This window comes from Miniopterus natalensis, chromosome 10 (genome assembly GCF_054644295.1).
Source record: "Miniopterus natalensis isolate mMinNat1 chromosome 10, mMinNat1.hap1, whole genome shotgun sequence".
NCBI lineage: Eukaryota > Metazoa > Chordata > Mammalia > Chiroptera > Miniopteridae > Miniopterus > Miniopterus natalensis.
The window spans coordinates 63,528,781-63,552,405 of NC_142090.1; the positions used below are offsets into that span (position 1 = coordinate 63,528,781).

At 43.4% G+C, this 23,625-nt stretch overlaps 1 protein-coding gene across 5 annotated transcripts in view; it reads right to left on the reverse strand.

Moving 5' to 3' along the window:
* ICA1 (islet cell autoantigen 1) overlaps positions 1-23,625 on the reverse strand; it is a 124,059-nt gene that overhangs the window by 69,270 nt on the left and 31,164 nt on the right. For all 5 annotated transcript variants that reach the window (XM_087821183.1, XM_016218878.2, XM_016218877.2 and 2 more), the window contains one exon: positions 22,407-22,605. In XM_087821183.1, the coding sequence (XP_087677309.1) occupies positions 22,407-22,605 (199 nt within the window). The remainder of the gene's footprint in view (positions 1-22,406; positions 22,606-23,625) is intronic.

Genomic DNA, 23,625 nt, shown 5'->3' on the forward strand with positions numbered 1-23,625 from the left:
TCCATAAGTTGTGCATGTGACAAACAATACTGATTGTGGTAGAAGCCAAAATCTGGAAGTAGAATGCAAGCTAAGGGCCTATGGCAGAACATGTGGTTTGAGTAAATGTCACCCATTGTCAAACATCCACCCATCCTGCCCTGCACCCTGTGCTAACTAACCCACACCCCTTCCCTTGCACACTTCTATTTTCCTTTTCAAAGCTGAGGCACTACCAACTGCCTACCTGCTGAAGTGGTATTGACCTGAACCTGTCCCTTGGCAGAGGAGACAATATGAGCAAAGGAATGAGTGTAAGAAACAGTTCATTGTTTGGAGGAAGCTAAGCAGCTTGAAGTTTTTGCAGCATGAAATATGAGGCTGGAAGTGGTGTGAGGTAAGGCCCTAGATTTAGACAAGAGCAAAACCACAGAGGGCTTTGTGGGATGTTGAGGAGCTTGAACTCGATCCTGTGGCCTCAGCAGCCACAGAGCAGAGAAGCGATGTAGTTGGATTTGGTTTTCATTTTGATCACGCCCGGTTGTGTGCAGGCAGACTTGAAGTAGGGAGGCATGGTAGGGGCTTGTAGTCCAGGTAGAAAGGAGAGCTAACATGGTAGGCACAGATTTGGGTAATATTTAGAATACAAAGATTTACAAATCTAGTGATCTGTTCGATGTAGAAGGTACAAGAAAGAAAGACATCAGATATTTCATGGTTTTTAGCCTCAGTGAGAATAAAGTGAGCTGGTGATGGGGTGGCGACACAGGGAGACAGGGAGATGAAGTCAGTTTTAGATGCCCTGTGGTTACAGTTCCGGCACATCTCTACATGAGAGGTGAGACACTCAAGGGGTAGTTGGGTCTAGTAGGATGGGCTTGAGGGAAGGCACTGGACTAGAGATTTTGGAGTCAACTAATTAAATCAGCAGCATGAATAGATCATTCAGGAAAAGCATGATGTTTAAGAAGAATATTTAGCCAAGGATGGGACCCTGGGAAACACCGACATTAATACGGTAGACAAATGATCGGGCAGCAATGAAAAACTAGGGTACAGGATTTCAGAGGGTCTAGGCCATAGAGTATGAAGCAGGAGGGAGTGGTCACATTGTAAAATACTGCAGATAGGAGATCCCTTAAGATAAGGCCTGAAAAAATGTGCTAGAGTTTGGACTTTGGGAAGTCATAGACATTTCAGGGAAGAAGCGGGGGTAAATTATGAGGCGAGTAAATGGAGACAAATTTTTTGAGAGTTTTCATGAGAAGGGCATGGAAAGAAAGCAGTGGATACCTACAAAGATGCCAACTGATGACTGCAAATTTCTCACTGGGGTAGGAGACACAGCCATGAACTGAGAGAGAAGATGGAGAATTAAGCTGAGGAAGGTTATGAAGGTTTAGGGGAGCCAGGAGACGGAAACTGCTCTTCAGGTGCTCCGAGAGGGTTAACGCTGCTTGTTTCCAGGGCTCCTTCATTTCCCAGAGCATTCGCAATCATGAATCCAGGAAATGACATATATTTTACATGGGCGGGCCGCTGGATCTCAGAAGCTGCTTTGAATAATGCTTAATGAAACTGATAGGTTATGTGGCGGAGTGCATTTCGCAAAAGTGACCACAGCAATATTTCCAGCTCCACATGGCAGAGGTTTCCTAACTAACTGCCTTAATGAGTAGCATGCAGAAATGACACTGTGTGACTTCCAAGGTAAAAGGCAACGCAGCTTGGGATCTGCTCTTCATCTGAGGAGGCTATCACCTGCCCACATGTCTAATGGTTGGTGCTGGTTGCTGTCTGGGTAGTACTGAGACTCAGTTATTTTTTAAAATAGACTGATACATGGGAAACTAGGTGTGATAAAATATTAATTATTATAAATACAGAAACAGTAAAAAAACACAACACCCTCAGACTTAGTATAAGTATTTGAATAAAGGCTACTTTAGGTATAGAGTTATAGCTTAGACACAGATATTCAGGGTACATTTAAACTGAAGTTTTACCCCACACCACTTCCAGCCTCACATTTCATTGAGGGAGCCCAACCTGCCCACATGTCTAATGGTTGGTGCTGGTTGCTGGCTGGGTTCTAAGGGCAAGCATCCCGAGAAAAAGAGCCAGTCCAAAGCTGTATTGTCCTTTGCCTTGGAAGCCACAAGGGTCATTTCTGGGCCCTGTCTGAATTCCTGACCCACAGAATCTGTGAGCATGATAAATGGCTGTTTTATTCTACTAAGTTTGGGAGTAATTTACTCAGCCATAGTAACTGAAACAGCATCCAAATATCCACTCAAGCGAACATGGGTATTAGGGAGATGTTCGTGTATCCCACACAGAGCCATAAGACATGTTGAGGGTTATTGTTCTGATCCCTCTTGATTACAAGATAATGTTTTCATTCATTTCCCAGACTTCGGTTTAAATGTACCCTGAATATCTATGTCTAAGCTATAACTTTATACCTAAAGTGGCCTTTATTCAAATACTTATACTAACCCTGAGGTTTGTTTTTTTTTTTACTATTTCTGTATATATAATAATTAATATTTTATCACACCTGGTTTCCCAGTGTATCAGCCTATTTTAAAAAATAACTGAGTCTCAATACTACCTCCTCCTATCTCTGAGCATTAACACACACTTTCTCCCTCTCTCTCTGTCTCACACACACACACACACCTAATTATCTTAAATAAGCCTTACCGACAGGTCAACACAACAAGAGCTGAAATATTTCTCAGATCATTAAGGAGTAAAATACTTAAAATCCTCTTACTAATTTCTAAGACAGAGCTAAGCAACATCTCAGAAAGCACATGTCCATAAAACTGTATTTTAAAGCATGGATCATGGTTTCTACTTAATTTCTATTTTCATATTCTGGAGCTCAAATGCAGAAAACTGAGATAATCATATTCTTTAGTTTTAGCAACATTATTTCTCTTCTAGTTTAGACTTTGAGCACATTGGCAGTTAAAGGAAAAAAAGGTAAGGTCTTTTTTATACTAGTGAGTAAATACTAAGTATATCAGCACACTTTCCCCTCCCCAACAACAACCTTGACTCCGCCAGAAACTCCCTACCTCCAAAATCACCAATTAAACACCACACTCTCTGATCAAAGCTCTCTATCCTTGGGACTCACTTTTCAGGACTCCCCAGTATAACAGCGGGGGCTTCATTCTCACTGACGCTTCAGATCCACTGAGCTCCCTCCTCACTTCCCTTCTTATCTGGCTTGTATTGTATGGCCATCACCTCAATCACTCTTTGGCTACTATCATCAACAGTTCTTACTCATGTCACAACTACCTGAAAAACTCCAACTGTGGATGGACCCGAGTGCCTACCTTCTCATGTCTGTGCCTGCAGCCACTTGTGTGCTGTTGAAGAAAAGTCACCCACTGGGCAGAGTGGTATTACCCTATAACTGCATGAGGACCCATACAAGTATCCATATGGAGTTTGCATGTGAATTAGAACAACACACTTCACTTCTCTGTGAGGAAGCTGTCCTGATCATCTTGATTTTGCAAGGACGAGATACTTTACTACCATCTGCCAGAAACTTGTCATAACAAATAAACAATGTTTATGATGTAAGCAGTGCTCCCTTAGGTATGGCAACCTTGGGCAATACACAACCTGCACAGCTGTACCTGGTGGCCCTGATGACTACCCTCTACCAGGCACTTGAGTCACTAAATGTTCCTTTAGTTAAGTACGTCATACCTTCTCCTATCACCTTACACCCAACTCTTCATTTTTCCCCTTTATTCTAAGGGGATGTCTATTCCTGATCCTTCAAGGAGAAAGCTGGAGCCGTCTTAGGGGAACTCCTTAATTGTCCTATTATCAGATGTACAAACTTTCTTCCCTCCCCCTTTCCCTCCCTCCTTCCCTCAGCTCCAGCCTTTTTTCTTCCTTCTGAAGACCACCCCGATTCTATAGGCTCTGTGTTCCAATCCTCCCTGTCTTCGAGGTGAGGACCCACCGGCACCAAGATACTCCTTTCTCTCTGACTTTGTGCTCTACCTCCTAGCCATTTCCCACCTGCAGTCAAGCACACTTTAGTGTCTCCTCTGGGGAAAAATCACACTCTGGCTCCTGCCCTTGCTCTGCACTCTATTCCCAGCTGGGCTTCTCAATGAGAGTTGCCCCCATACCCGTATCTCCATTTCCTCATCTCTTCTCACCCCTCCTCCCCCACTTGCGCCTCACTCAATAATTCTATAAAACACACTTGCCTGATGCTAAGTGCAGGAGCACTTTTATTCTTCATTGTCTTTGACATAACAGTGGGGACATTTGGGGTTGAAGGGTTCTTCCTTTGAAATATGTGCATTTTTTGGTTGCACCAAATAACCTTGCTTTTTCTTTATATCTTTGGCTTCTCATCTACTTGACCCCTAAATGCTGAAATTCCAGTCCCCCTTTCCCTTTGTATTCCAAATGCCCTCTTAAGGGATCTCACCTTTTCTCATGTACCTCAATCGCAGATACCAACAATTCCTAAATGTGAGTATCTCACCTGGTCTGTTTCTTAGAGCTCCAAGCCAAAATATACAATTCCACTTGGATCTATCTCACATTCTTCTCTTATGTAACAGGAAGAAAGAATCATTGTTCTTATGCCCCAGACGTAATTGTGTAAAGACAGGCAGAAAAAAAATGCTAGAAGCAGAGGCACAGCTGGTTCTGAACACACATGTGTTGTGCATGCTCTTTCTTTGTTACACATACACACACACTCCATCTCTCCAAAACCTGGCAGTGCCTCTAGGTTTCCCCTATGAGGGTGCTCACTATAATGCTTTTTTTTTTTTCTTGTTACCTTCCCTAAAAATAGGCAGAGCTTAGTATCCAGCAGTACTTTTAAGCTTATTTCCTGCTATCACCCAACCGGAAAGCGTGGTTGGTATAACCAGTCTGGCCACCAGCTCTCTATCAAGTCATGCTCAGGCTGAAAGGGACACTAGATCTGGAATCAGCCAGGAAAGTGGATCTCTGCCCAGTTCTATCAGGCTCTCCAAGGTGACCACGTGTAAATCAAGTTCTGGGAGTGTCTGGCATCCTCCTGGCATGGTCTCCCTCATGGCACATGAACTATGACTTAAAAAATGGAAAATTAAAAAAATTGGAATTCTCTGTTAGAGAACTTTTTCTCACCTGGCTTATAAGTGTTAGTACAAATGCATTTAGTTTAGAATAAAGTGGCAAGTTATCCCAAATTAGATGGAACTCCATGCCCGCCATGAGGTTCTGGGGGGACAGCGATCTAGGGAAGTGCCATACATGGACTGTTCTGCTCATCTGAACACCAAGCAACCAAGCATATTTGCTCTCTCTTATATGTTTTATCTCCCCAATTAAACTGTAAAACTGAGGAGGGGGCCATTTTTGGTCTGTGTTCCATTTTCCATAGAATCCAACACAACAGGCACATTCAATAATTGGCCACTAAAGGAAGATCAAAGAATGGAAAGTAAGCCTAGAGTTTCTGCTGACATATGGTCAGTCAACTTACCTTTGAAGTGAATGCTCTCTTTACAAATGTAACTTTTAGCTCCAGAATCAAAGCAAAGTGGTAAAAAAACACAAATATTGCCACAGAGAAGGGAAACATCTAGGCACTCATGCTGGGATGAATCTCAAAACATCTCCTTTAAAAAACCCGAGTCCTTCCTTAATCAGCATTCCCTTTAATTTTCTAGCTACTGCTCTTCATAGAAGGGTCAGTCTGTCCCTCTGGGAGCCTCTGTCTAAGAGACTCGGGGGTGGGGGCAGGACCCAGAATTCTGACCAGTGTTTCGAGGGAACAACATAAGATGTGAAAAAAACAAGGCAGCCCGGCTGGGCGTGGCTCAGCGGCTGAGCGTCGACCTAGGATCCAGGCAATGGGGGTTCGATTCCCGGTCAGGGCACATGCCCGGTTGCGGGCTCGATCAATGACCCTTTCATCATTGATGTTTCTATCTCTCTCTCTCCCTCTACCTTCCTCTCTCTGAAATCAATAAAGATATATTAAAAAAAGAAAAAAAACAAGGCAGACCTTGCTGGCCGTCAGCACAGGAGGTGAGAAGGAACAGCAAGGTTGTAAACTGCTTTTGGAAACAAGAATCATACTTTGGATAACAAGGGGTTCTCAACTAATGCACAAACAGGACTTGCCAGAATAAATAAAAAAGGAACAAGATTTCTGATTGAAGCCAACGGAGGAAAAAATAAAACAATAATGGGTCCCAATCTGAGTCACAAAGCATAGTCTCATTTAGTCCAGGTTCTGCATGGGGTCTGGGCCCGATCTGGAGGAAGCATGCACCAGGTGGAAATAATGCAGCCAGGTGAGGTTGAGAGAGGACTTACCTGTTTGGCTGAAATGCTAAAGGCTTTCCAGGCCTCTGCACAAGGAAATGCAGCTATCGTGTGCACACATACACACTTAGATCTAAAGGGGACACAACAGGATTGCCCATGGGCTCCCGCATCTAAAACATCCAAACAGGTCTACCTCGTACTGCTTGAAAATCTTGGAGAAGGTAGGATTTAGGTTTAATGTAGGGAGGGGACGGGAGGGGACGGGAGGGGAGGGGAGGGGAGGGGAGGGGAGGGGAGGGGAGGGGAGGGGAGGGGAGGGGAGGGGAGGGGAGGGGAGGGGAGGGGAGGGGAGGGGTCAATGTGCTTTTCTGTTCGCACGTCCATGCACCTGACCTTCTCCATAGTCAGTCTCGAGGGCATACAACTGCCTGGCCTGTGCTGGAGGCTGTTCATTTGGATGATCACAGGAGAAATACAGAGAGAAGTGGTACCCTCAGCTTCTGACCCAGGTGGGATTTTCAAGTCAGCAGCAATAGAAAAAGCCTGACTCAGGCTTTGCCAGACAATAGAGGACTACACAATGTTATCTCCCACTTTAGTAGGTGGACTTGATCATATTTTTCTTATGGTGGTGGTAGGAATGGGAGTTTAATGATGAGAGAGAGGAAGGAAGAAAGATTGTCCATCCCTTCCCGGGCCTGGGCAGTCAGTTGGGGAAGGGGGCCCTGACACATGGGCCCAACTTTGTCCCAGGGAGACAAAGCACTGAGACAAAAATTACAGGCAGAACGTGGTGTGCCCCACTGCCTGCTTGGGAGTTTGCAGGGCTTTGGGGGGGGGGGGGGGGACAGTTTGCCTCTCAGCCCTGTGTCAGCTCCAAACAGGATCGATCAGCTGCATCAAAGTAACGCAGCGCAGTTGACGAAGGAAGCCTCAATTTAACTCCCCAGTGTCTCCCTGGGCTCTTGGGGATCCAGAGGAGCTCACATGACCTATGGGAGGAAGAGGAAAGTGGCTAAGGGTGTTTGCTAGTGAGCTTGCCAGGAGCAGCCCCGGGTTGGGGGCTAAATTGGCGTCCAAGGTCTGAGTTACATTAGGGTGATTCATTCAGGGAAGGTGGCTGAAGCTCCTGGAATATTGCTAGACCAAGTGTTACCGCAGCCACAGGCTTCAGGGACATACTGTGCAAGCCCAGGCTGGCCATTCTGCAGCAAAGACATGCAAGGAGCCTGGGACAGAGGGTGGCTTTAAGGATGCCATGCCCCCTGCCCACCTCCAGGACACAGCGGGCCCAGTGCCCTCCTGGGGAGGAAGAGTGGAGTGGAATTCTGAAAGAGAATCCCCAAGGAGACGATCTGAACTGGGGCTAATAAGAAGTAGAATTTTGAGTAGACTCGACATTTACACTGAAACGAGGGAGGCTGTTTAACCTCATTTAACTGACAAGTCAACACGTCCCCACCACCCACGCTCAAAAAGAAACCACTTCAGGTCCAGAAACTAAGATGTGTGTGTTGAGGTGACCTGAGTCAATTGGCAACCCCTCCCACTTGGCCCTGCCACACTGTGGGACATTGGGAAAGTTCCTTAACCTCTCCAAGCTTCAAAATCCTCAACTGTGAAGAGGGGATCACAGCATCTACCCTTTGGAGAATTTTATTGAGCCTATTTGTATCAGATGCTTAGAATAGTAGCTGGCACATGGAAAACTTCTAATAAAATACTTGTTAATTTTGTTATTATTTCTCCTAATGCATTCAACTTCAAAGTTTCTTTTGTCCCATTCGAGAATGGCTGGATATCGGTCAAGAAATGACAACACACTATATTCCTGACATTCTTTATTTATAATTCCATACCCTCTTCATGTATCCCACAAGCACAGAAATGTCATTCTGGGAGAAATGACATTTGAGAATTACTATTTTCATACCATCCCTGACTTTTTCTCAACATCTTGGTACTTCCTACAGAAAGGAGCTCAAAGCCAGGACATCACTGCTTATGAATCACGTTAGCTGTAACAGACCACAGAGTAACGTGACGGCGTTGCTGCAGGGCCTGGGGGTGAAGGCTTCTCTGTTTAAGCTGCTCTAGTCCTGAGAGGGTGAACCAGCTGCAGGCGGCAGACAAACCACATGACGGGGGAAGGAGGCAGAGGAAGGATTTATTCCTGATGCTGTAAGCACTTTTTCTTTTTCTTTTTTCACAAGCATATCGGGACACAAACAGCGCCAGATTGCTCTTGGAAAATTCCCTGCATTTAACATGCATAAATTAATTCTCAGAATTGTTTGCTGTGTGCCCACAAAGCAGCATGATCCTGAGTAATCAATTCGAGATATCAACTAACCTGAGGCTCCTTTGAGCTCTTTGGGAGAACACGGAGGAGGGGTTAGTTGAAATTGGAGAAAAGATTTAATTAGCAAGGTTAATATTGATTGTAGATGAGCAAAGTAAGTATATCTGAGTGTCTGCGGCATACGAATCTCTAGGCTCTTAGGGCTTAAGCAAACATGTGATAAGTACCAAGAAGCAGAGCACTGACTCATTTGGTAGGATTCCTGGGAATCAAGTGGTTTTATTTAAGTAACTTTTCCATACAATTCAAGTTCTCTCTATTAAAAAAAAAACTTTAAAATATAAATCTTCATTTAATAGACACCTGTCTTCTTGAATTTCTGTCTTGTTAAATATAGTAAATCACCTTTTCTGATGGCTCAGTCATCACTATGAGCATAAGCTATGCTGTGGTGGTATGTGGAGAAAATATTCTCAAGGTGTGATCCGTGGACCCCAGCAAGGGATTCAGGTGGGAGTTCTTTAAAAACCAGACTCCTGGTCCCCACCCCAGACCTCATAAATCAGCATCCTTAGGTGGGACACAGGATTCTCCATGTCCAACTGGCTTCTCAGAGGATTCTTATACTCAACTCAGACCAGAAAGACCCTACCTCAGGGTTAGTTGGATGTATAGGAAGATGTCCTTTATTACTGGAAATGTTGCAGGTGACCTGCTCACTTCCTGTGGATATTTGCTCTAGGGCCTCTGTGACTTTCCTGTTACAAGTAAAAACCTTTCGATCGTGCACTGGCTTTCAACCTACCAGCCAACATGCCCAGCATCTTCAGCTGGGATGCTGGCCTCCGTGATGTCTACTTTCCATTCACGAGCCTTTTACCATCCATTCTGACTCAGGACCCTGAGCTTGAAATATACTGCTGCAGGATTCGGGCGCTGGCCCCGAGGAACCCCGTTTCACCTCACAAGGGCCCTCAGAACTAGGTGGAACCAAGAAGTGCTCGATGCGGAATACAGAAACGCGACCAGATGTTCAGAGGACAGACACACTGACGGGCTGGCTTGATGAGAAGGGAAAAAAAAACCTCCACATACTTTTTTATGAGTAATGGTAAAAGGTGCCTCTGGGGTCAGAGAAAATGAGTCCAGAGGATACAGAACATGCTGGAAGATGTGGCTGCTGCTTTACTTCGTAGCTGGGTCTCCACCACAGAAACACTTTCTTCTACAGCCGCTTAGCACGACACCAAGGTCCACTTATTAGATGAGGGGGCACTCGGGGCAGAAGTGGTGAGAAGAGCATTGACCTAGGCACCGGAGGACTTCGGTTCATACACGTGGCTGTGGATCAGCCAGTCGGACTCATGGCGCCTCAGTGGTCATCACCGTGAAATGGGACAAACACCCATGCCCTCACTGAACTACTGTGTGGCCTCAGTAATGACTATGAAACAGCACTGCGAACTGAAGAGCATTTTACAAATACTGAATCGGAAATTGTCTGCATTATGTACATATTTAAGTAGCTGCTACATTTACCTATAAGGCAGAATGCTAAGAAAAATCCCTAGGCTGGGAAAAAATTCAAATATGTTAAATATCTTGCATAAATGAACCTATCATATAGTTCACTGTGGAACTTAAATAGCTGCGGTTTTTGTACCATGAAAAAATTGATACTTAAAAAAAGAGCAGTATTTTGACTTCTGTAGAACTCACACTTAACAGTCTCTTAAAATACGTTGTTCTTATTTTCTAGATCGAAGCATAAGCGAAAGTTGATCAAATCTTCATTTTATTTTCAAAATCCTCTTTCCTAACATCAGCTTCTTAATGTCTACTTTACTTACACAATTTATTAGTTGAAACTGAAGAATAGTGGCGAAGGTGGGGACATGCCAGGGACAGGCAAGGAGCAAGTAGGTCAGTACAGAACACAAGAGGCTTTGCCCCAAACCTAAAATACATTGAGGGTAAAGAAGGGGGTGTCTAACTTAGGAAACCTAACCATTGTCTGCCTCCACATCACTACTTTTAGCTGCTACTTTTTATTTTAAAGTGGAAGCCGTGCAAAAAAAAATTTTTTAAAGGCAAAGCTCGTTCTTTTCAGCAGAAAATTAAAATTAAAAGCAGACGGAGGCCCGGATAATAAGTACCAATAAAAGCTTTAGCTGACATAGCTTTAATTTACAAATCACTGGCTTTTCCTGGCAGGGCTTGGGGACGGAGGGGGAGGAAGCATCGCCTACGCAGCCTGGATGAGGCAGATACGGAAAGCTTTAGAATTAGAGGTGCTTTTGACCTTTTACTCTAAAACACTTGATTTGCAGTGACCATGATAAAATTCCAGGGAAACCTGAGTATGCTCTGCAGTCTCTGGAAACCCTATGTCCTTATGCCTCTCAGTCGTATCTGATTTTGACATGAATCCTTCGTTAGTGGGAGCCCAGTCCATCACGTGTGCACAGAAAGATGTGGTTCAGGCTCTGCGTGCATGCCCATTTCTTTTTAACCTTGAGCATTCGGAGGCCCTTGTGAGGATATTAAAAATAAACTCGTAATAAATAAATAAATACTAGGAAGCCAAAGGGATACAGTTTGATTTATGGCAACTGATACTACTTCTTGGGAAATTTTAAGGACAAAATTAGGGCTCACAGGAGCATAAATACTCCTGATTTCGTTTGCAAAACCTGGAAGGCTACCAACAAAAAGGAACTGATGAAACGGCTAGATTTCAGAAATTTAGCAGAAAACAGATTTAGAGAAAGGGGTTGAGAGAGACACTGCAGGGAAAGATTTTGACTGGGCGTGCTGAATAGCATGAATGAGAATTGCAAGTGGACAGTGAGCACAGAGCAAGTCATTAAAGAGCCAGAAAACCTCCACGCCGAGGGATCAAATGTCGGCCCACAGGACGCGGCGACCCAACTCAGAGGCCCCAGTGTGGGGCGACAACGCTGCCCTCTCCCCCTCGGAGTCCTTTCTGGGAAAGGACTTTCCTACGTTCTCACTGGTGCAAAACACAGACCATGCTTCTAGGACGCAATCGAGGCTAATGGGAAAAGTTATCTACTTACTTTCTCACCTTTCCCCCCTACAGGATCAGCATGACTCTGCTTATTCCAGTTTTCTCAGAACAGGGAAGGCTTTTAAAAAGCAAACTTCTCATCGTCTTTCCTGATTCTAGTGGGTTCCCCTCAGGCGCTATTTTGGGTCCCTTTATGCTCAGTGACCTCACCACCTCACATGGCTCTCTCCCTGCTGATGGCTTTCGAGCATGACTTCATCCTACCGTCTCCTCCATCCGGCTGCCCTATGACATCGCCTTTGGAACTTGGCTCCCACCTTTGCCTCTAAAGCCTATCTTCTCTCTCCCCTTTTTATTAAAAAACAGAACAAAAATATCTTCCCCGTTTTTTTGTCCGCTTAAGAGTTTTCTGTCCTTGTCTCTCTCTCCTTCCACCAAATCTTACCTGTTCTCATTCCAGTCTCGTGAATCCTCATTATTTTTAGACGTTATTTTAAGGAAAATACACGTACATAGCACAAAATTAAAAAGGCACACAGGGAGGCGTGCAGTAAAACTCCAACCCCATTCCTATCTCTTTTTATCTCCTCTCCTCTCAGGGCATCCATCCCCCAGTCTTGTCTCCTGCCCCAGAAAACAATTACGATTGCCAGGTTCCCCTGCATTTCCCTGCCGCCCCCCCCCCCCGCAACTGAAGAAGAAAAACAATTGAGAGAGAACAAGATCCTAAATATATTTTACTCTACTAGCTCCTTTTCAGCTTCCCTGTTTATCTGAGCAATTTCTCCATTTATTTCCCATGCATTAATCTGTGGGCTTTTCATACGGCTCTTCTTCCCTGGATGCAGGCATTTCCAAGCCTCTTTGCCTGGACCTCTCTCAGAAAATGACCTAATACACATGGATGGTTTTTGCTTATAAGAATGCAGAGTCCCACCTCTAAAAGCCCAGGAAGAAAAGAAAAAAAAAAACCTATTTAAAGGAACAAAGCAGGGAAAAAACCTCCATCCCTCAATTTGTTTATATAATTAATCTATCTTGAGAAGTATCCCTTATTCCAATGTCAGCAGTCACCAGAAGCACCCCAGTAAGGAATCGGCATCTCAATGACAATGGTTGTCTCAGAATCACAGCTGGGGAGTGAATTTAAATAGATGGATGGACAGATAGATGGGTAGTTGGATAGAAAGAGCCAATCAACTGTGAAGTGTTACCAAGCCCTAAAATCATATTTCATTTGATGGGAACAAGAGAAGCCTGATTAATGCATGTGGGAATTTCATTCCAAAGTTATACCAATGGCCTTTCAAGGACTTGCTTTTTCTTAGGGCTCCCTGAGTTCATGTCAGATTGGCCGGTTTAATATTTTAGGGCTCCTATGTATGTGTTTCATTTCTCGTGTGGAATAATGATTTAGTTTGGGATAATTGCTACATTACGAAACTTTTTTTTCTTTCACTAGGGACAATTTTATTCTACCTGGAACTGTCCTGAAAGTTTTATGCTAGGAGGATAGCACACATACTTAAAGCTGCTTTCTGTTTAAGGTTTTACCAAAAAACTCATTAAAGGAGGCAAAGTGAAGCCACTCTTTGAGAGAAGAGAGTTGAAAGTGGTGGGGAACTGTGCATGCTCCAGAGAACAGAGCATGCTACCACCGACCGGGTCATAACCTGGGTGACGCGAGGACCTCCCCTCACTAATTTCCCTTAGATGAGGGCTGCATCAGTTCACTGGAGACCAACGAATCAACAAATATATATTTTTTTAATTTCAGAACTATGAATGGAAAATACCAGTGTTCTATTTAGTCATCCTTTTGATGATAGTTCAAACACTAACGTATGGGTAGACTTAGGACTTGGGATACCAGGGGATTCTGAGTTTCACTGAGACAGGAACCCTCTGAACCCAGCAACAGCCTATGACTCCACTGTAGGGCCAGTACTGCTTGAATAAATCGTGTCAGGGATGCTCTGCTGCAGGCTCACAAAAATGATGCAACCATTTTTTTAGATGCTATTTAAAACTTTTCAACATTTCTTAATGAGAAGTGAACACAGAATGTAGGTTTTTCCTAAAGCAGTTGTGATTTAGAGCTTCCTTTCTGAAGTATTAACACTCCATAGCCAATTCATAAATCCAGTCTGATGTAAAAATGCCAATTTAGACAACTATCAAATCATTGTTATTTTTTTTCTTCTGTCCCTGAAAAGTCTGGTTGCAAAGAATGTATCTGAAGAAAATTCTTTCTGACTCTAATAAAAGTAACTTAGAGCACTATAAAGCTACTGGCATTCAGGGAATGGTAGATATATTACTCCTGTTAGAAATTAAATAAAATTCACATTCTATTTTGTGTATCTAAGAAAACCATTTTATAAAATGGCTTTGCCATTTAAATTGGTAAAAACCATTTTTAAAAATAAGAATAATAGCATAGTGAGATGGATTCCCTAAAGCATAAACATTTTTAAATGAGAGTGCTGGGCGAACCCACCAGGGTGCAACAACTGTCTTCTTCTACACTACGTTCTAGAAGGTGGTAAAAACTGCAACTAATTTGTCATGAGAGAATAAGAGGACTAGCTAGGAAAGAAGATATTTGAGCTGTTAAGCAAAAGGAAGAGGGTAATATAGACATGACAGACTTGGAGACGAACTGGAAAGATAGTAACTAGTAAATCACACGACTTGGACACAGTGATTTTCCATATAACCATAATCTAAGATGACACCTTCTTCAATAGCTACCAAAAGCAGACGGAGACAGATGGAACAGTCTGTGGTTGTGGGGGGGGGGGGGGGAATGGTGCCCTGGGCACCAGCCATCCCTCTGACCCTGCAGCCAAAAGCTCAACACGATGAAACATGGAAATAATGAATCCATCCAACAGACTCTAGCTGCGGAGGCACCGAGAGCCCATGTTCTGAGATGGGCTCATTGTATGGCAGCATTTTGATCTGGAACCTGATGGTTCTCCTCAGTAAAATCTGTATGTTTTGTACATTACCATCCAAGAAATTCTAGCAACCAGGCTTGCATATGACATCCAGTGCACATAACTCTTTGGGAGAAAACCCAGACAATCTGGCAAAAGGAAAACTCTCTTGGGCCAGATCAGTTCACTTTCGCCCAGAGTCCACCCTGAAAATTGAGAGTTGAGCAAGCTTTCCCCTCAAATGATCAGAGAAGTGCTACATGCTATTTCTCACTATTTCTCTCAAGAGAGAAGCAGTCCCCTCTAACCCTCACATGAAAAAAAATCTATTCTAAGCCAACACATTAGCTTTTATAGTATTACATGTTGTTTATTTTAAAAAACTATACCAATGTTTACTATTCTTATAAAAATTAGATAATGTAAACAGAATTAGTATATATAGACAATATATTCTCAGATGACAAAAATCAAATGATTCCTTGCTTGCAGAGCCTGAGTCTCATTTTTTAGTCAATGGCAGGGTTAACTTTCATTCAGTAATATAAACACTTATAAGATGCATATTATGTTTATTATGCATTTGGGGTTCAAAGCAGGGTCTGAAAGAGTTATTTGCAGACCATGCTCATAGCAGTTCTATTGATAAGAGCCAAAAGGTAGAAGCAACCCAAATGTGCCCACTGCTAAATAAACGAGTACATAAAATGTGGTGCATGCATACAATGGAATACTGCTTAGCCTTAAAAAGGTAGGAAATCCTGCCACATGCTACAACATGAACCTTGAATATATTATGCAAAAATGAAGTAATCTGGTCACAAAAAGACAAATACTGCATGATTACACTTATATGAGGTATCTAAAGCAGTCAAATTCATAAAAACCATAAGTCAAATGGTGGTTACCAGGGGCTGGGGAGGAGAAACGGGGATTGGTTGTTTAACAGGTATTAGTTTCAGTTTTGCAAGATGCAAAAGTTCTAGAGATTTGTTTTAAAACAATGTGAATAGACTTACTACTGAAATGGATGCTTAAAAATGGTTATAATGGTAAATTTATTTTGTGTATTCTATCATAATTAAAAACTGTTTTTAATTCCCAAACTTCTTGACCTCAACATGTCCTAGAGGTGACTATAAATCAGGGGCCAGCAAACTCTTTTCTGTAAAGGGGCAGAAAGCGAGTTTTCTGGCTCTGTGGGCCACAGCAGTCTCTGACACAACTACTCCCTGTGCCAGGGTGTTATGAAAGCAGCCACAGACGTAAGTATATGAATGGGTATGGTTGTGTTCCAATAAAAAACTTAATTTGCAAAAACAGGCAGCTGGCCTGTAGGTCATAGGTTTCTAACCCTTGCAAAAGTATTAATATCTAAATAAGAGATACACATGATCAGTTTGTAAGCACTGAAGGCTCGTCTACCCGAGAATTATGAGTGAAACATTCTTTTTTTTCCAGAGTCTAATATTAGCACAAGAGCAACAAGACCAGGCTGACCCAGCAAGGCCAGAACTTACTTGAAATGGGAGGACAACACTATGCTGACAAAAGGCATGTGAGCCCTGCTCCAGCCTCCACTTCTCTACAGATGAGCTTACCAATTTTAGAGCTTAATGATTTAGAGAAAGAAGAATAAAAATGCCACAGCTGGAGGGGAGCTTGGTGATCATCTGGTACCTGTCTCCTTTAGCGGATGAGAACACTGCAGTAGACTTACAGGCCTATCCAGGCTGTCGCAGCTGCTGTAGGCAGAGCTGGGAACGGAGCACAGAGCCATCCCAGCTCCAAGCTCAGGCGCCTTCCTGCTCCGTATTTCCCACTGGGAGCCGCGGCCAGCCCAGCCGGCCATCAGCTCTGGGAGAGTTACCTGTTTCATGCATGCTATTCCAAATGGTCTTGGCTTAACTCTGAAACAAATGTTTGCTATTCACCAAGTTCAGCAGGGGAAATCGATAAAGACACACAAGGCCCCAAAGGCCTCATCTCATGAAATTCAGAAATGAAAGCAAGGGTGTCATTATTTGTTCCCTTCCCAGTTGTGACATGTGAAAATGGCATGTTTTTCTTATGGCACTTGGGTAGTATAAAGACACAGCAGCCAGAGGGTGAGGTTTAGCAGCTAGATTCAATCTTCTTGGGTACCACAAAAGACAGGGACCCTAGTTAAACAACCAAAATAAAACAAGAAGCACACACCAAAACCCAACAAATGAAAATGGAGGGTTATGAAACAGATATCATCAAGAGGGTTTGCTTTACCAAAGGGGCTTTCAGCTCATCAAAGAACTCAATCCAGTGCACAGAATTTAGAACTAGAGGAGACAGAAGAGATCATGGGTCAAGCCTCTCACCCCTTTTATGTACGAATTAAGCAAAACCCTGTGAGTCAAGGTGCTGTTTAAATAGGTAGTGTTGGTTCCTTGCACGGGCCCAAAGCTGAAGTTCTCCCCATTCACTTAACACAATTTGTTGGGGTGGAGTGGGGGGTATCTCAGCCCTGCCCTTGGCCCTGAACCAAAGCAGAACACTGGTTTAAGCAAGAAAGCTGGAAGGCCCAGGGAAAACGCAAGGCCTTTATCACAGGACAGGGAGACGGCTGAGTGGGGATACTCCTGCATTATTACTTGGCGTCTCCACCTCTCGTGGGATCTGCCCTCAATTGCTAAAAGAGCCCGACCTCTGACAGAGACCAATGATTTCAGCCGTAATTAATGATACTGTCAAATTAATTAACCCATCTCTGTCCACAGGAAAAAACCCTCTAATGTCAATACTGCTGTTTACTAGTCCTTGACCAAGCTCTATAGACCCAAATCTCCAGTCAGAACACCACTGACTGATGACCCTAATAAGGCCCCCCTATTAAGCCACTGCCATTTGTTAATAAACCGTCTCACAGTGGCCTATCCTTTGATAATATGACTTTGGTGAATTAACAGCTCTCAAAAATCGAACACTGTTTTAAATAGACACAAGCCTGAGAACACCAGGGCAGCAAGAGCATTTCCTACCGCTTAGATCCCCTTCTGAATTATGGTGATGAAACACTAGACAAATGCTGCAGGGTTTCATTTAGCCACGTAATAAATGGCCCTCATTAAAACACCAGTCCCCTTGTCCTTGTCTATAAGGGCTCCGGCTCATACAAATGCCCACGTATACATTTCCATATTATCTCTTCCGAGGATTGAGAACTATTTTCTTACACCTAACACAGCTTTTATTCCATTTAGAATAATTACCCTCCATCCCATTTCTGACTTTCAAGAAAAACAAGACACTTAATTGACCACAGGAGGACTCTCTCAAGGGCATCGGGCTGCAAAAGCTCTTCTGTGAGCTCACAACTTAAGCTGATGTAATCTGCTACAAGAAGCTGGCTTCTATTTTTAAATTATACCCTTTTACTCTGCCTTCAAAGGGCACATATATCACACATTGTAACTGCTCATAAAATACTCCATGGTGTAGCCTCCTGTCCGTTCCCCCCCCCTCCCCCCCCGGGGTGAGTCACGCTGTCAGGAGGGGCTTCCGAAGGCACCCAGCCGCCCAGCCCCACCCACTCAAATTCATCTACTATTTCCTACTATCTGGTCTTTAGGAGAAGAGTTGCATATGGCCACTCTCCAGGTGTCTTGTTTATCACAGCAATTTTGACAAGGAACAGATGACTAGCAGGGTCCTTCTTGAGCGCTGGGATCAAGCTCTCCCACCTCTTTGTATTTCCATCCCCAAATATAGGCACTCAGTAAATGCTTACTAAAGTTGCTGCTGAGAGCTCTGTCATCTGGCCTGTGTGCTTCAAAGGGGGCCAGGATGGAGACAGATTATTTACTTCGTTTGATTTTAAGGTTTTCATTCATCATTTCCGTCATGCTTACTGTGTTATTAAAAAAGTTTCTCAGCATTTGGAAAACACTATGGAAACAGCCTTGGTTAGACATGAAAGTACACTTGATCTGGCTATTTATTTATTTACACTTATTTTGCTCGTATCTAAAAAGAATGAAGAGCTCTGTAATTAAAGTGGTGCCATGACGGAGTCTGGGAAAGGTCAGAAAAGGGTATTTCTTGGGCTACTGCCCTCTTCATTCCACGGGCACCCCATGTCTTATCTGGGTTCATACACAAACCTCCTAGCAGCGCTCCCAGACTCAAGGCTTGGTCCTTCCAATCCTTCTCCACATTAAAATCTAAGTGAGAAACCCCTGGCTGGAGTGGCTCAGTTGGTTGGTGCATCGTCTTATACACCAAAGGGTGGCGGGTTTGATTCCTGGTGAGGGCACATACCCAGGTTGTGAGTTTGATTCCCAGTCTGGGTGCTTGTGGGAGGCAGCCAATCGATGTTTCTCTCTCTCTCTCCTTCCTTCCTCTCTCTAAGATTAATTTTTTTTTAAAAAATATATCTTTTATTGATTTCAGAGAGAGGAAAGGAGAGGGAGAGAGAGGGATAGAAACATCAACGATGAGTCAGTCATCGATCGGCTGCAGCCCCGCAACCTGGGCATGTGCCCTGATGGGGAATCGAACCCTGATCGCCTGGATCCTAGGTCGATGCTCAACTGCTGAGCCATGCCCGGCCGGGCTCTAAGATTAATTTTTTTAAAAATCTGAGTGAGCTATTGAGAATACTGGTTTAATCATGCCCCTCCCCTTCTCAAACCTTGCCATTCCTTCTCAGCCCTCTGGGAGGAGTCCCTTCTGGTTTGGCTGTGCTGACTTTTTCAGTCCCTCAGTCTGGGCACCACCGTTCCTGCACCCACTGTGCCTTCTGGGCTCTGGTCCTTAGAAGTGCTTTCACCTAAAGGCTTTTATTTAAGTAGCTTCCTCAGCCTGGAACTCTGTTCTGCTCTCCCTACTCCCTCCACCTAGCTCCTTCCCACTCACCCTTCACATCTTGGGCAGATGCCGCTTCCTGCAGGCAGCCCCTGGTTTGCTACCTGGGGCTGCACCGTGCTTACCAGCTCTACCCCTAAGTGACTGCACATGATGGGAGAGCAGTGATCATGCCCGTCTACTCACTATTATATCCTATGTGTGGCCTAGCGCACAGTGGGGCTTCAATATCATTGGTTGGATGAATGAATGAATGAACGAATGAATGTATACTAAGACTATAATCAGGGGGTCCCATTTGTGAGGTATGAATTAGAATTCTGTCTCCTCAGAATTCAAAGAACAGAATTTATAGCAAAATACTACTTCAGTTCAAGATTCACCAGTTGAAATGGGACAGTGGCAGGAGGAAACTCTGGGGAAGCTGAAATTCTCCACCCCACAGTGTCACCTATGGAGCCACCCGCAGCTTGACCTCTCACCCAGAGGGCTCAGAATGAATACTTTCCCGAAAGGTCAAAGGAGAGCTGTTTAACAAGGAATCCTAACTGGGACAAAACACGAAAGCTTGCTCAAAGTTAAATTTCATGTTATGAACTCCAAACGAAGAGCAAACGCCACAGTTTAAATTCATTCCAAAGAGGGCGGCAGGCCACACATTAAGAATGCTACTTCTTACCTGCAAAACCACACATGTCCATTTCCAAAACATCTTAAGGTCAGTTGCATGTGGTGGGAATGCTCTAGAGGTTGGTGAAAACATGCTTCTGGCATTTCGAACTCAATGGCTGGAATCTGGCCATCAATATGGATACTAACTTGGAAACTGGTGCAGGGCTGGCCCTGGAGTTATGGCAGTAAAGAGAACCATTCCAGTCCCTGTCCCCGTGGAAAGTCCAGCCTTGTCAAGTACATACCCGCATTTGACTTCTTAAAAAATTCTTTCCCTAAATTCTAAGTACACCATGTTCTGCTATTAAATTAAATCCAGTACACATGGGACTGGGGTAAGGCATCGCTTCAGCTACTTCTTTAAGGCAAAGAATTTTTTTCAACCATATTTTCCAAAATCAACAGACTGATCACACTAAAGAGTGGTTAATGTTTCAACATTCAAACCAAATGACGAAGGGCTTGGTTTTCATTTCACCCTTACACAGCTAGTAACCACCTTCCAAAACAAAACCAAATAAACACCATTCCACATGAAATTCTCCGGCCTTCCAGAATAATCATACGTTTACTTTTATTATCTGGCACATAGCAGGTGCTCAATAAATGTTTGTTGAATGAATAAATCACAGGAGAGGTATTACAATGAAAATGCCCTTTTAAATTTTATGTATGTTCTTCAACGTCCCCGTTTTTCCTCTTAGGGAAAATATTATGCATAATTTTCTAGGATTCTGACTTTCACTTCCTTGTAGGACCCTTAAAATAGATACCATTTTCTTCACATATAAAATGAAACCTGGGTCTTGGTTACTACGAAATTTAAAGGATGGAGTGGATCTAAAGTGACCGGCACTACGCCCTGCAAGTAATGTTGAGGTTTCCCCCCTTTTTCTTTTTTCAACCTCTCCACTCCATCTCCCACCCTCCTTTAACCCCCAAATAAAGTGTCAAAGACAAACCCAACTACTAGCCTGATACGAAAGTCAGGAAATCTCAAAAGTAGCCTGGGCTTGCCAATACCCAGCTATCAACTCTTGGAAAGTTTTATTTACTACTCTGGGTCCTTGCTTTTCTCTCTCATAGAATGAGTGAGTTTCTCTAGCTCATTTTTAAAGGGCTTTTCAGTTCTGATTTTCCATGAGCTCAAAAGCCTGCCTTGCCAAGAAGTTAGACGCTGTTAACACACTAAGGTCATCTGTGATCAGATATAAAATGACTCTGATTTCCTTCAGAGAGAGATTCTCAATTACAAACCAGAATAAGACTTGACTTTTAAAAGAATTTTAATACCTAGGTCAAGAATTGGTGACCTTATTCTTAAGCAACAGAAGGTCCCTCTGTCCCCTCCCTCCACACATCCCCCACCTAACACATCCAACACACCCCATACATCTAACCTCCTGAGGACCAGTGAGGCTTCCCATTCACAGCTCTGCAATGATGTGCAGAAAAGGAAACCTAGGGATTTTAAGCAATATCATTGAATCATTTGAAATGAGTAAGAAGACAGTCGATACAATATTATGTCGAATCTAACATTTGCTTTTTTTTTTTTTCACACCCAGAAATATATCTAAGACAACCAAACAAAGAACCCGACTATGTACACAACAAAAAAAACTCTCTGCATTTTCACAAATACTCAGTGCATGACTGCCACCTACTGGTGGGATGTATCCTTGTTTGAACAGATCTCCAAACCGCTAAAGGGACACAAGATACTTAAAAAACCAAGGGACAGTGTTCTCTGCTGCTCCCTAGTTATCTCAGGGAAGTTTAGGGACATACCCATCTCCTCAGCTATATATTTTCCTCAGACAAATTTCTGAAGGGGTCTATTACAGATGGAGTCAATGCCATATTATTTAATCCTACAACTAAACCCTAATGCTTCTGAACCAATTCACAAAACAAAGGGAGCATTATTAATCTGTTAATTTAATATTCATTAGTAATTAAAAAGGATTTCCACAATAGTCTGTTCTCACCTTCCAGTTTCATTTGATCTAATTTTTAGTTATGCATGAAAAAGCCTTTAAAAGTGACAACCTTCCAAAAAGTGCACATTATATGAAAACCTGACTTCAATTAGAACCAGTAAGTCAGTCCCAGCAGTTTCCAGCTGTCTCTTCACTCGTATCCTTAGAGAATTATATATCACATTAATTGGTATTCTGTCACATAAAAAGACACCAGCAATGATTAATTGCATCCTTGGTGCTTTTGAGTTCTGTCTTCGTCACTCAAAGGATTCAAATCACACCTCATTACCTTCCAGCAGGTACCCCCTTTTGGTAACCCTCATAAAACCTCCTACCTTCCTGAACTTCTCCATCTGCTTGTAGAGGTCTGGATCAAGCTCCTGTGACACGTCCTTCATCCATAATAATGCCCCTCTGTATTCAGTCCGGCACTGCTCCATTCGGTTCACCGTCAGCCATGTGTCCGAGATGGCCCGATGCCGAAAAGTCTCCACTTCTTGGTGAAATCGACACAAAGGATTCCGCAAGGCCAACCTACACCGAGGATAAAGCCACAGTCTTAAAACCAAACGGGCTAGACATCTGAGTCCTCGACAATTTACCAATCTTAAATTCACGAGCCTAGGCAGTGCCTTGAACATAGCCAATGCTGTGGAAATTCTTGATGAATTATAACTGAAATGTACGTGAAAGGATGAGTCAACCAGAGATGATCAGCCATGTACTGATCTCTTAGATTACTGTTACTTAACGGTACTATTGGGAAGTATTTCCATCAGTATTGTTGGGGGTGGCCTCATGCCTGGACAGAGGGTACTTGTTGGAAGCTGGAACCAATCCTGTGTTAATGGAGAAAGGTCTCAGAATAACCATTTCCCATGTCTACTCTTGGCCACTCCCTGCCTGCTGCTCCTCTGAAGCCTGACCCTCTGAGGAGGGATGGACCTGTATGTGATTCGTGTCTCCCTGGCTAGGCCATCTTGGATTACTCTCCAAAGGCTGGGCATCTGCTGCTTGTTCCAACAGCGAATGAAGCGCAAACAGAAGCATTTTTAAATGATCTAGGAAGGTGGAGTAGTGCATGCACTGAGGGTTTACTGTGTTAGGCACTTTTAGTAGGTTCTGCGATTTGATCCTTACTAGAAAACAAAACTTAAGGATACGACTACACCAGGAATGAATGTATGTTATACAATGAAGTGGGTGCAAAATAATTATAACATTGGTCATAACATACCATCATTTATTCAGCAAAAATATAATGCTTGATGTATATCAAACTTTGGATAAAATATTTATTTGGGGCGGGGGGGTGAGGGTGGGGAATACTGCTTCTTTCATCTTCCTACCCCAAAGAGTAATGTCAGATGAATTAACAGCCATCCGCATGAAGCTGCAGGGCAAAGATGCAACAAATAAAAATAAGATGAATATTTACATTTTAATTTAAATGAAAACTTATCCAGGTGGAGGGGACAATGGTGTTAGTGAACCGAAGTCCGCTCCTGGCAGTTTGTTCTGTGTCCACAGTGCCTTACATATGTAATAGCATTA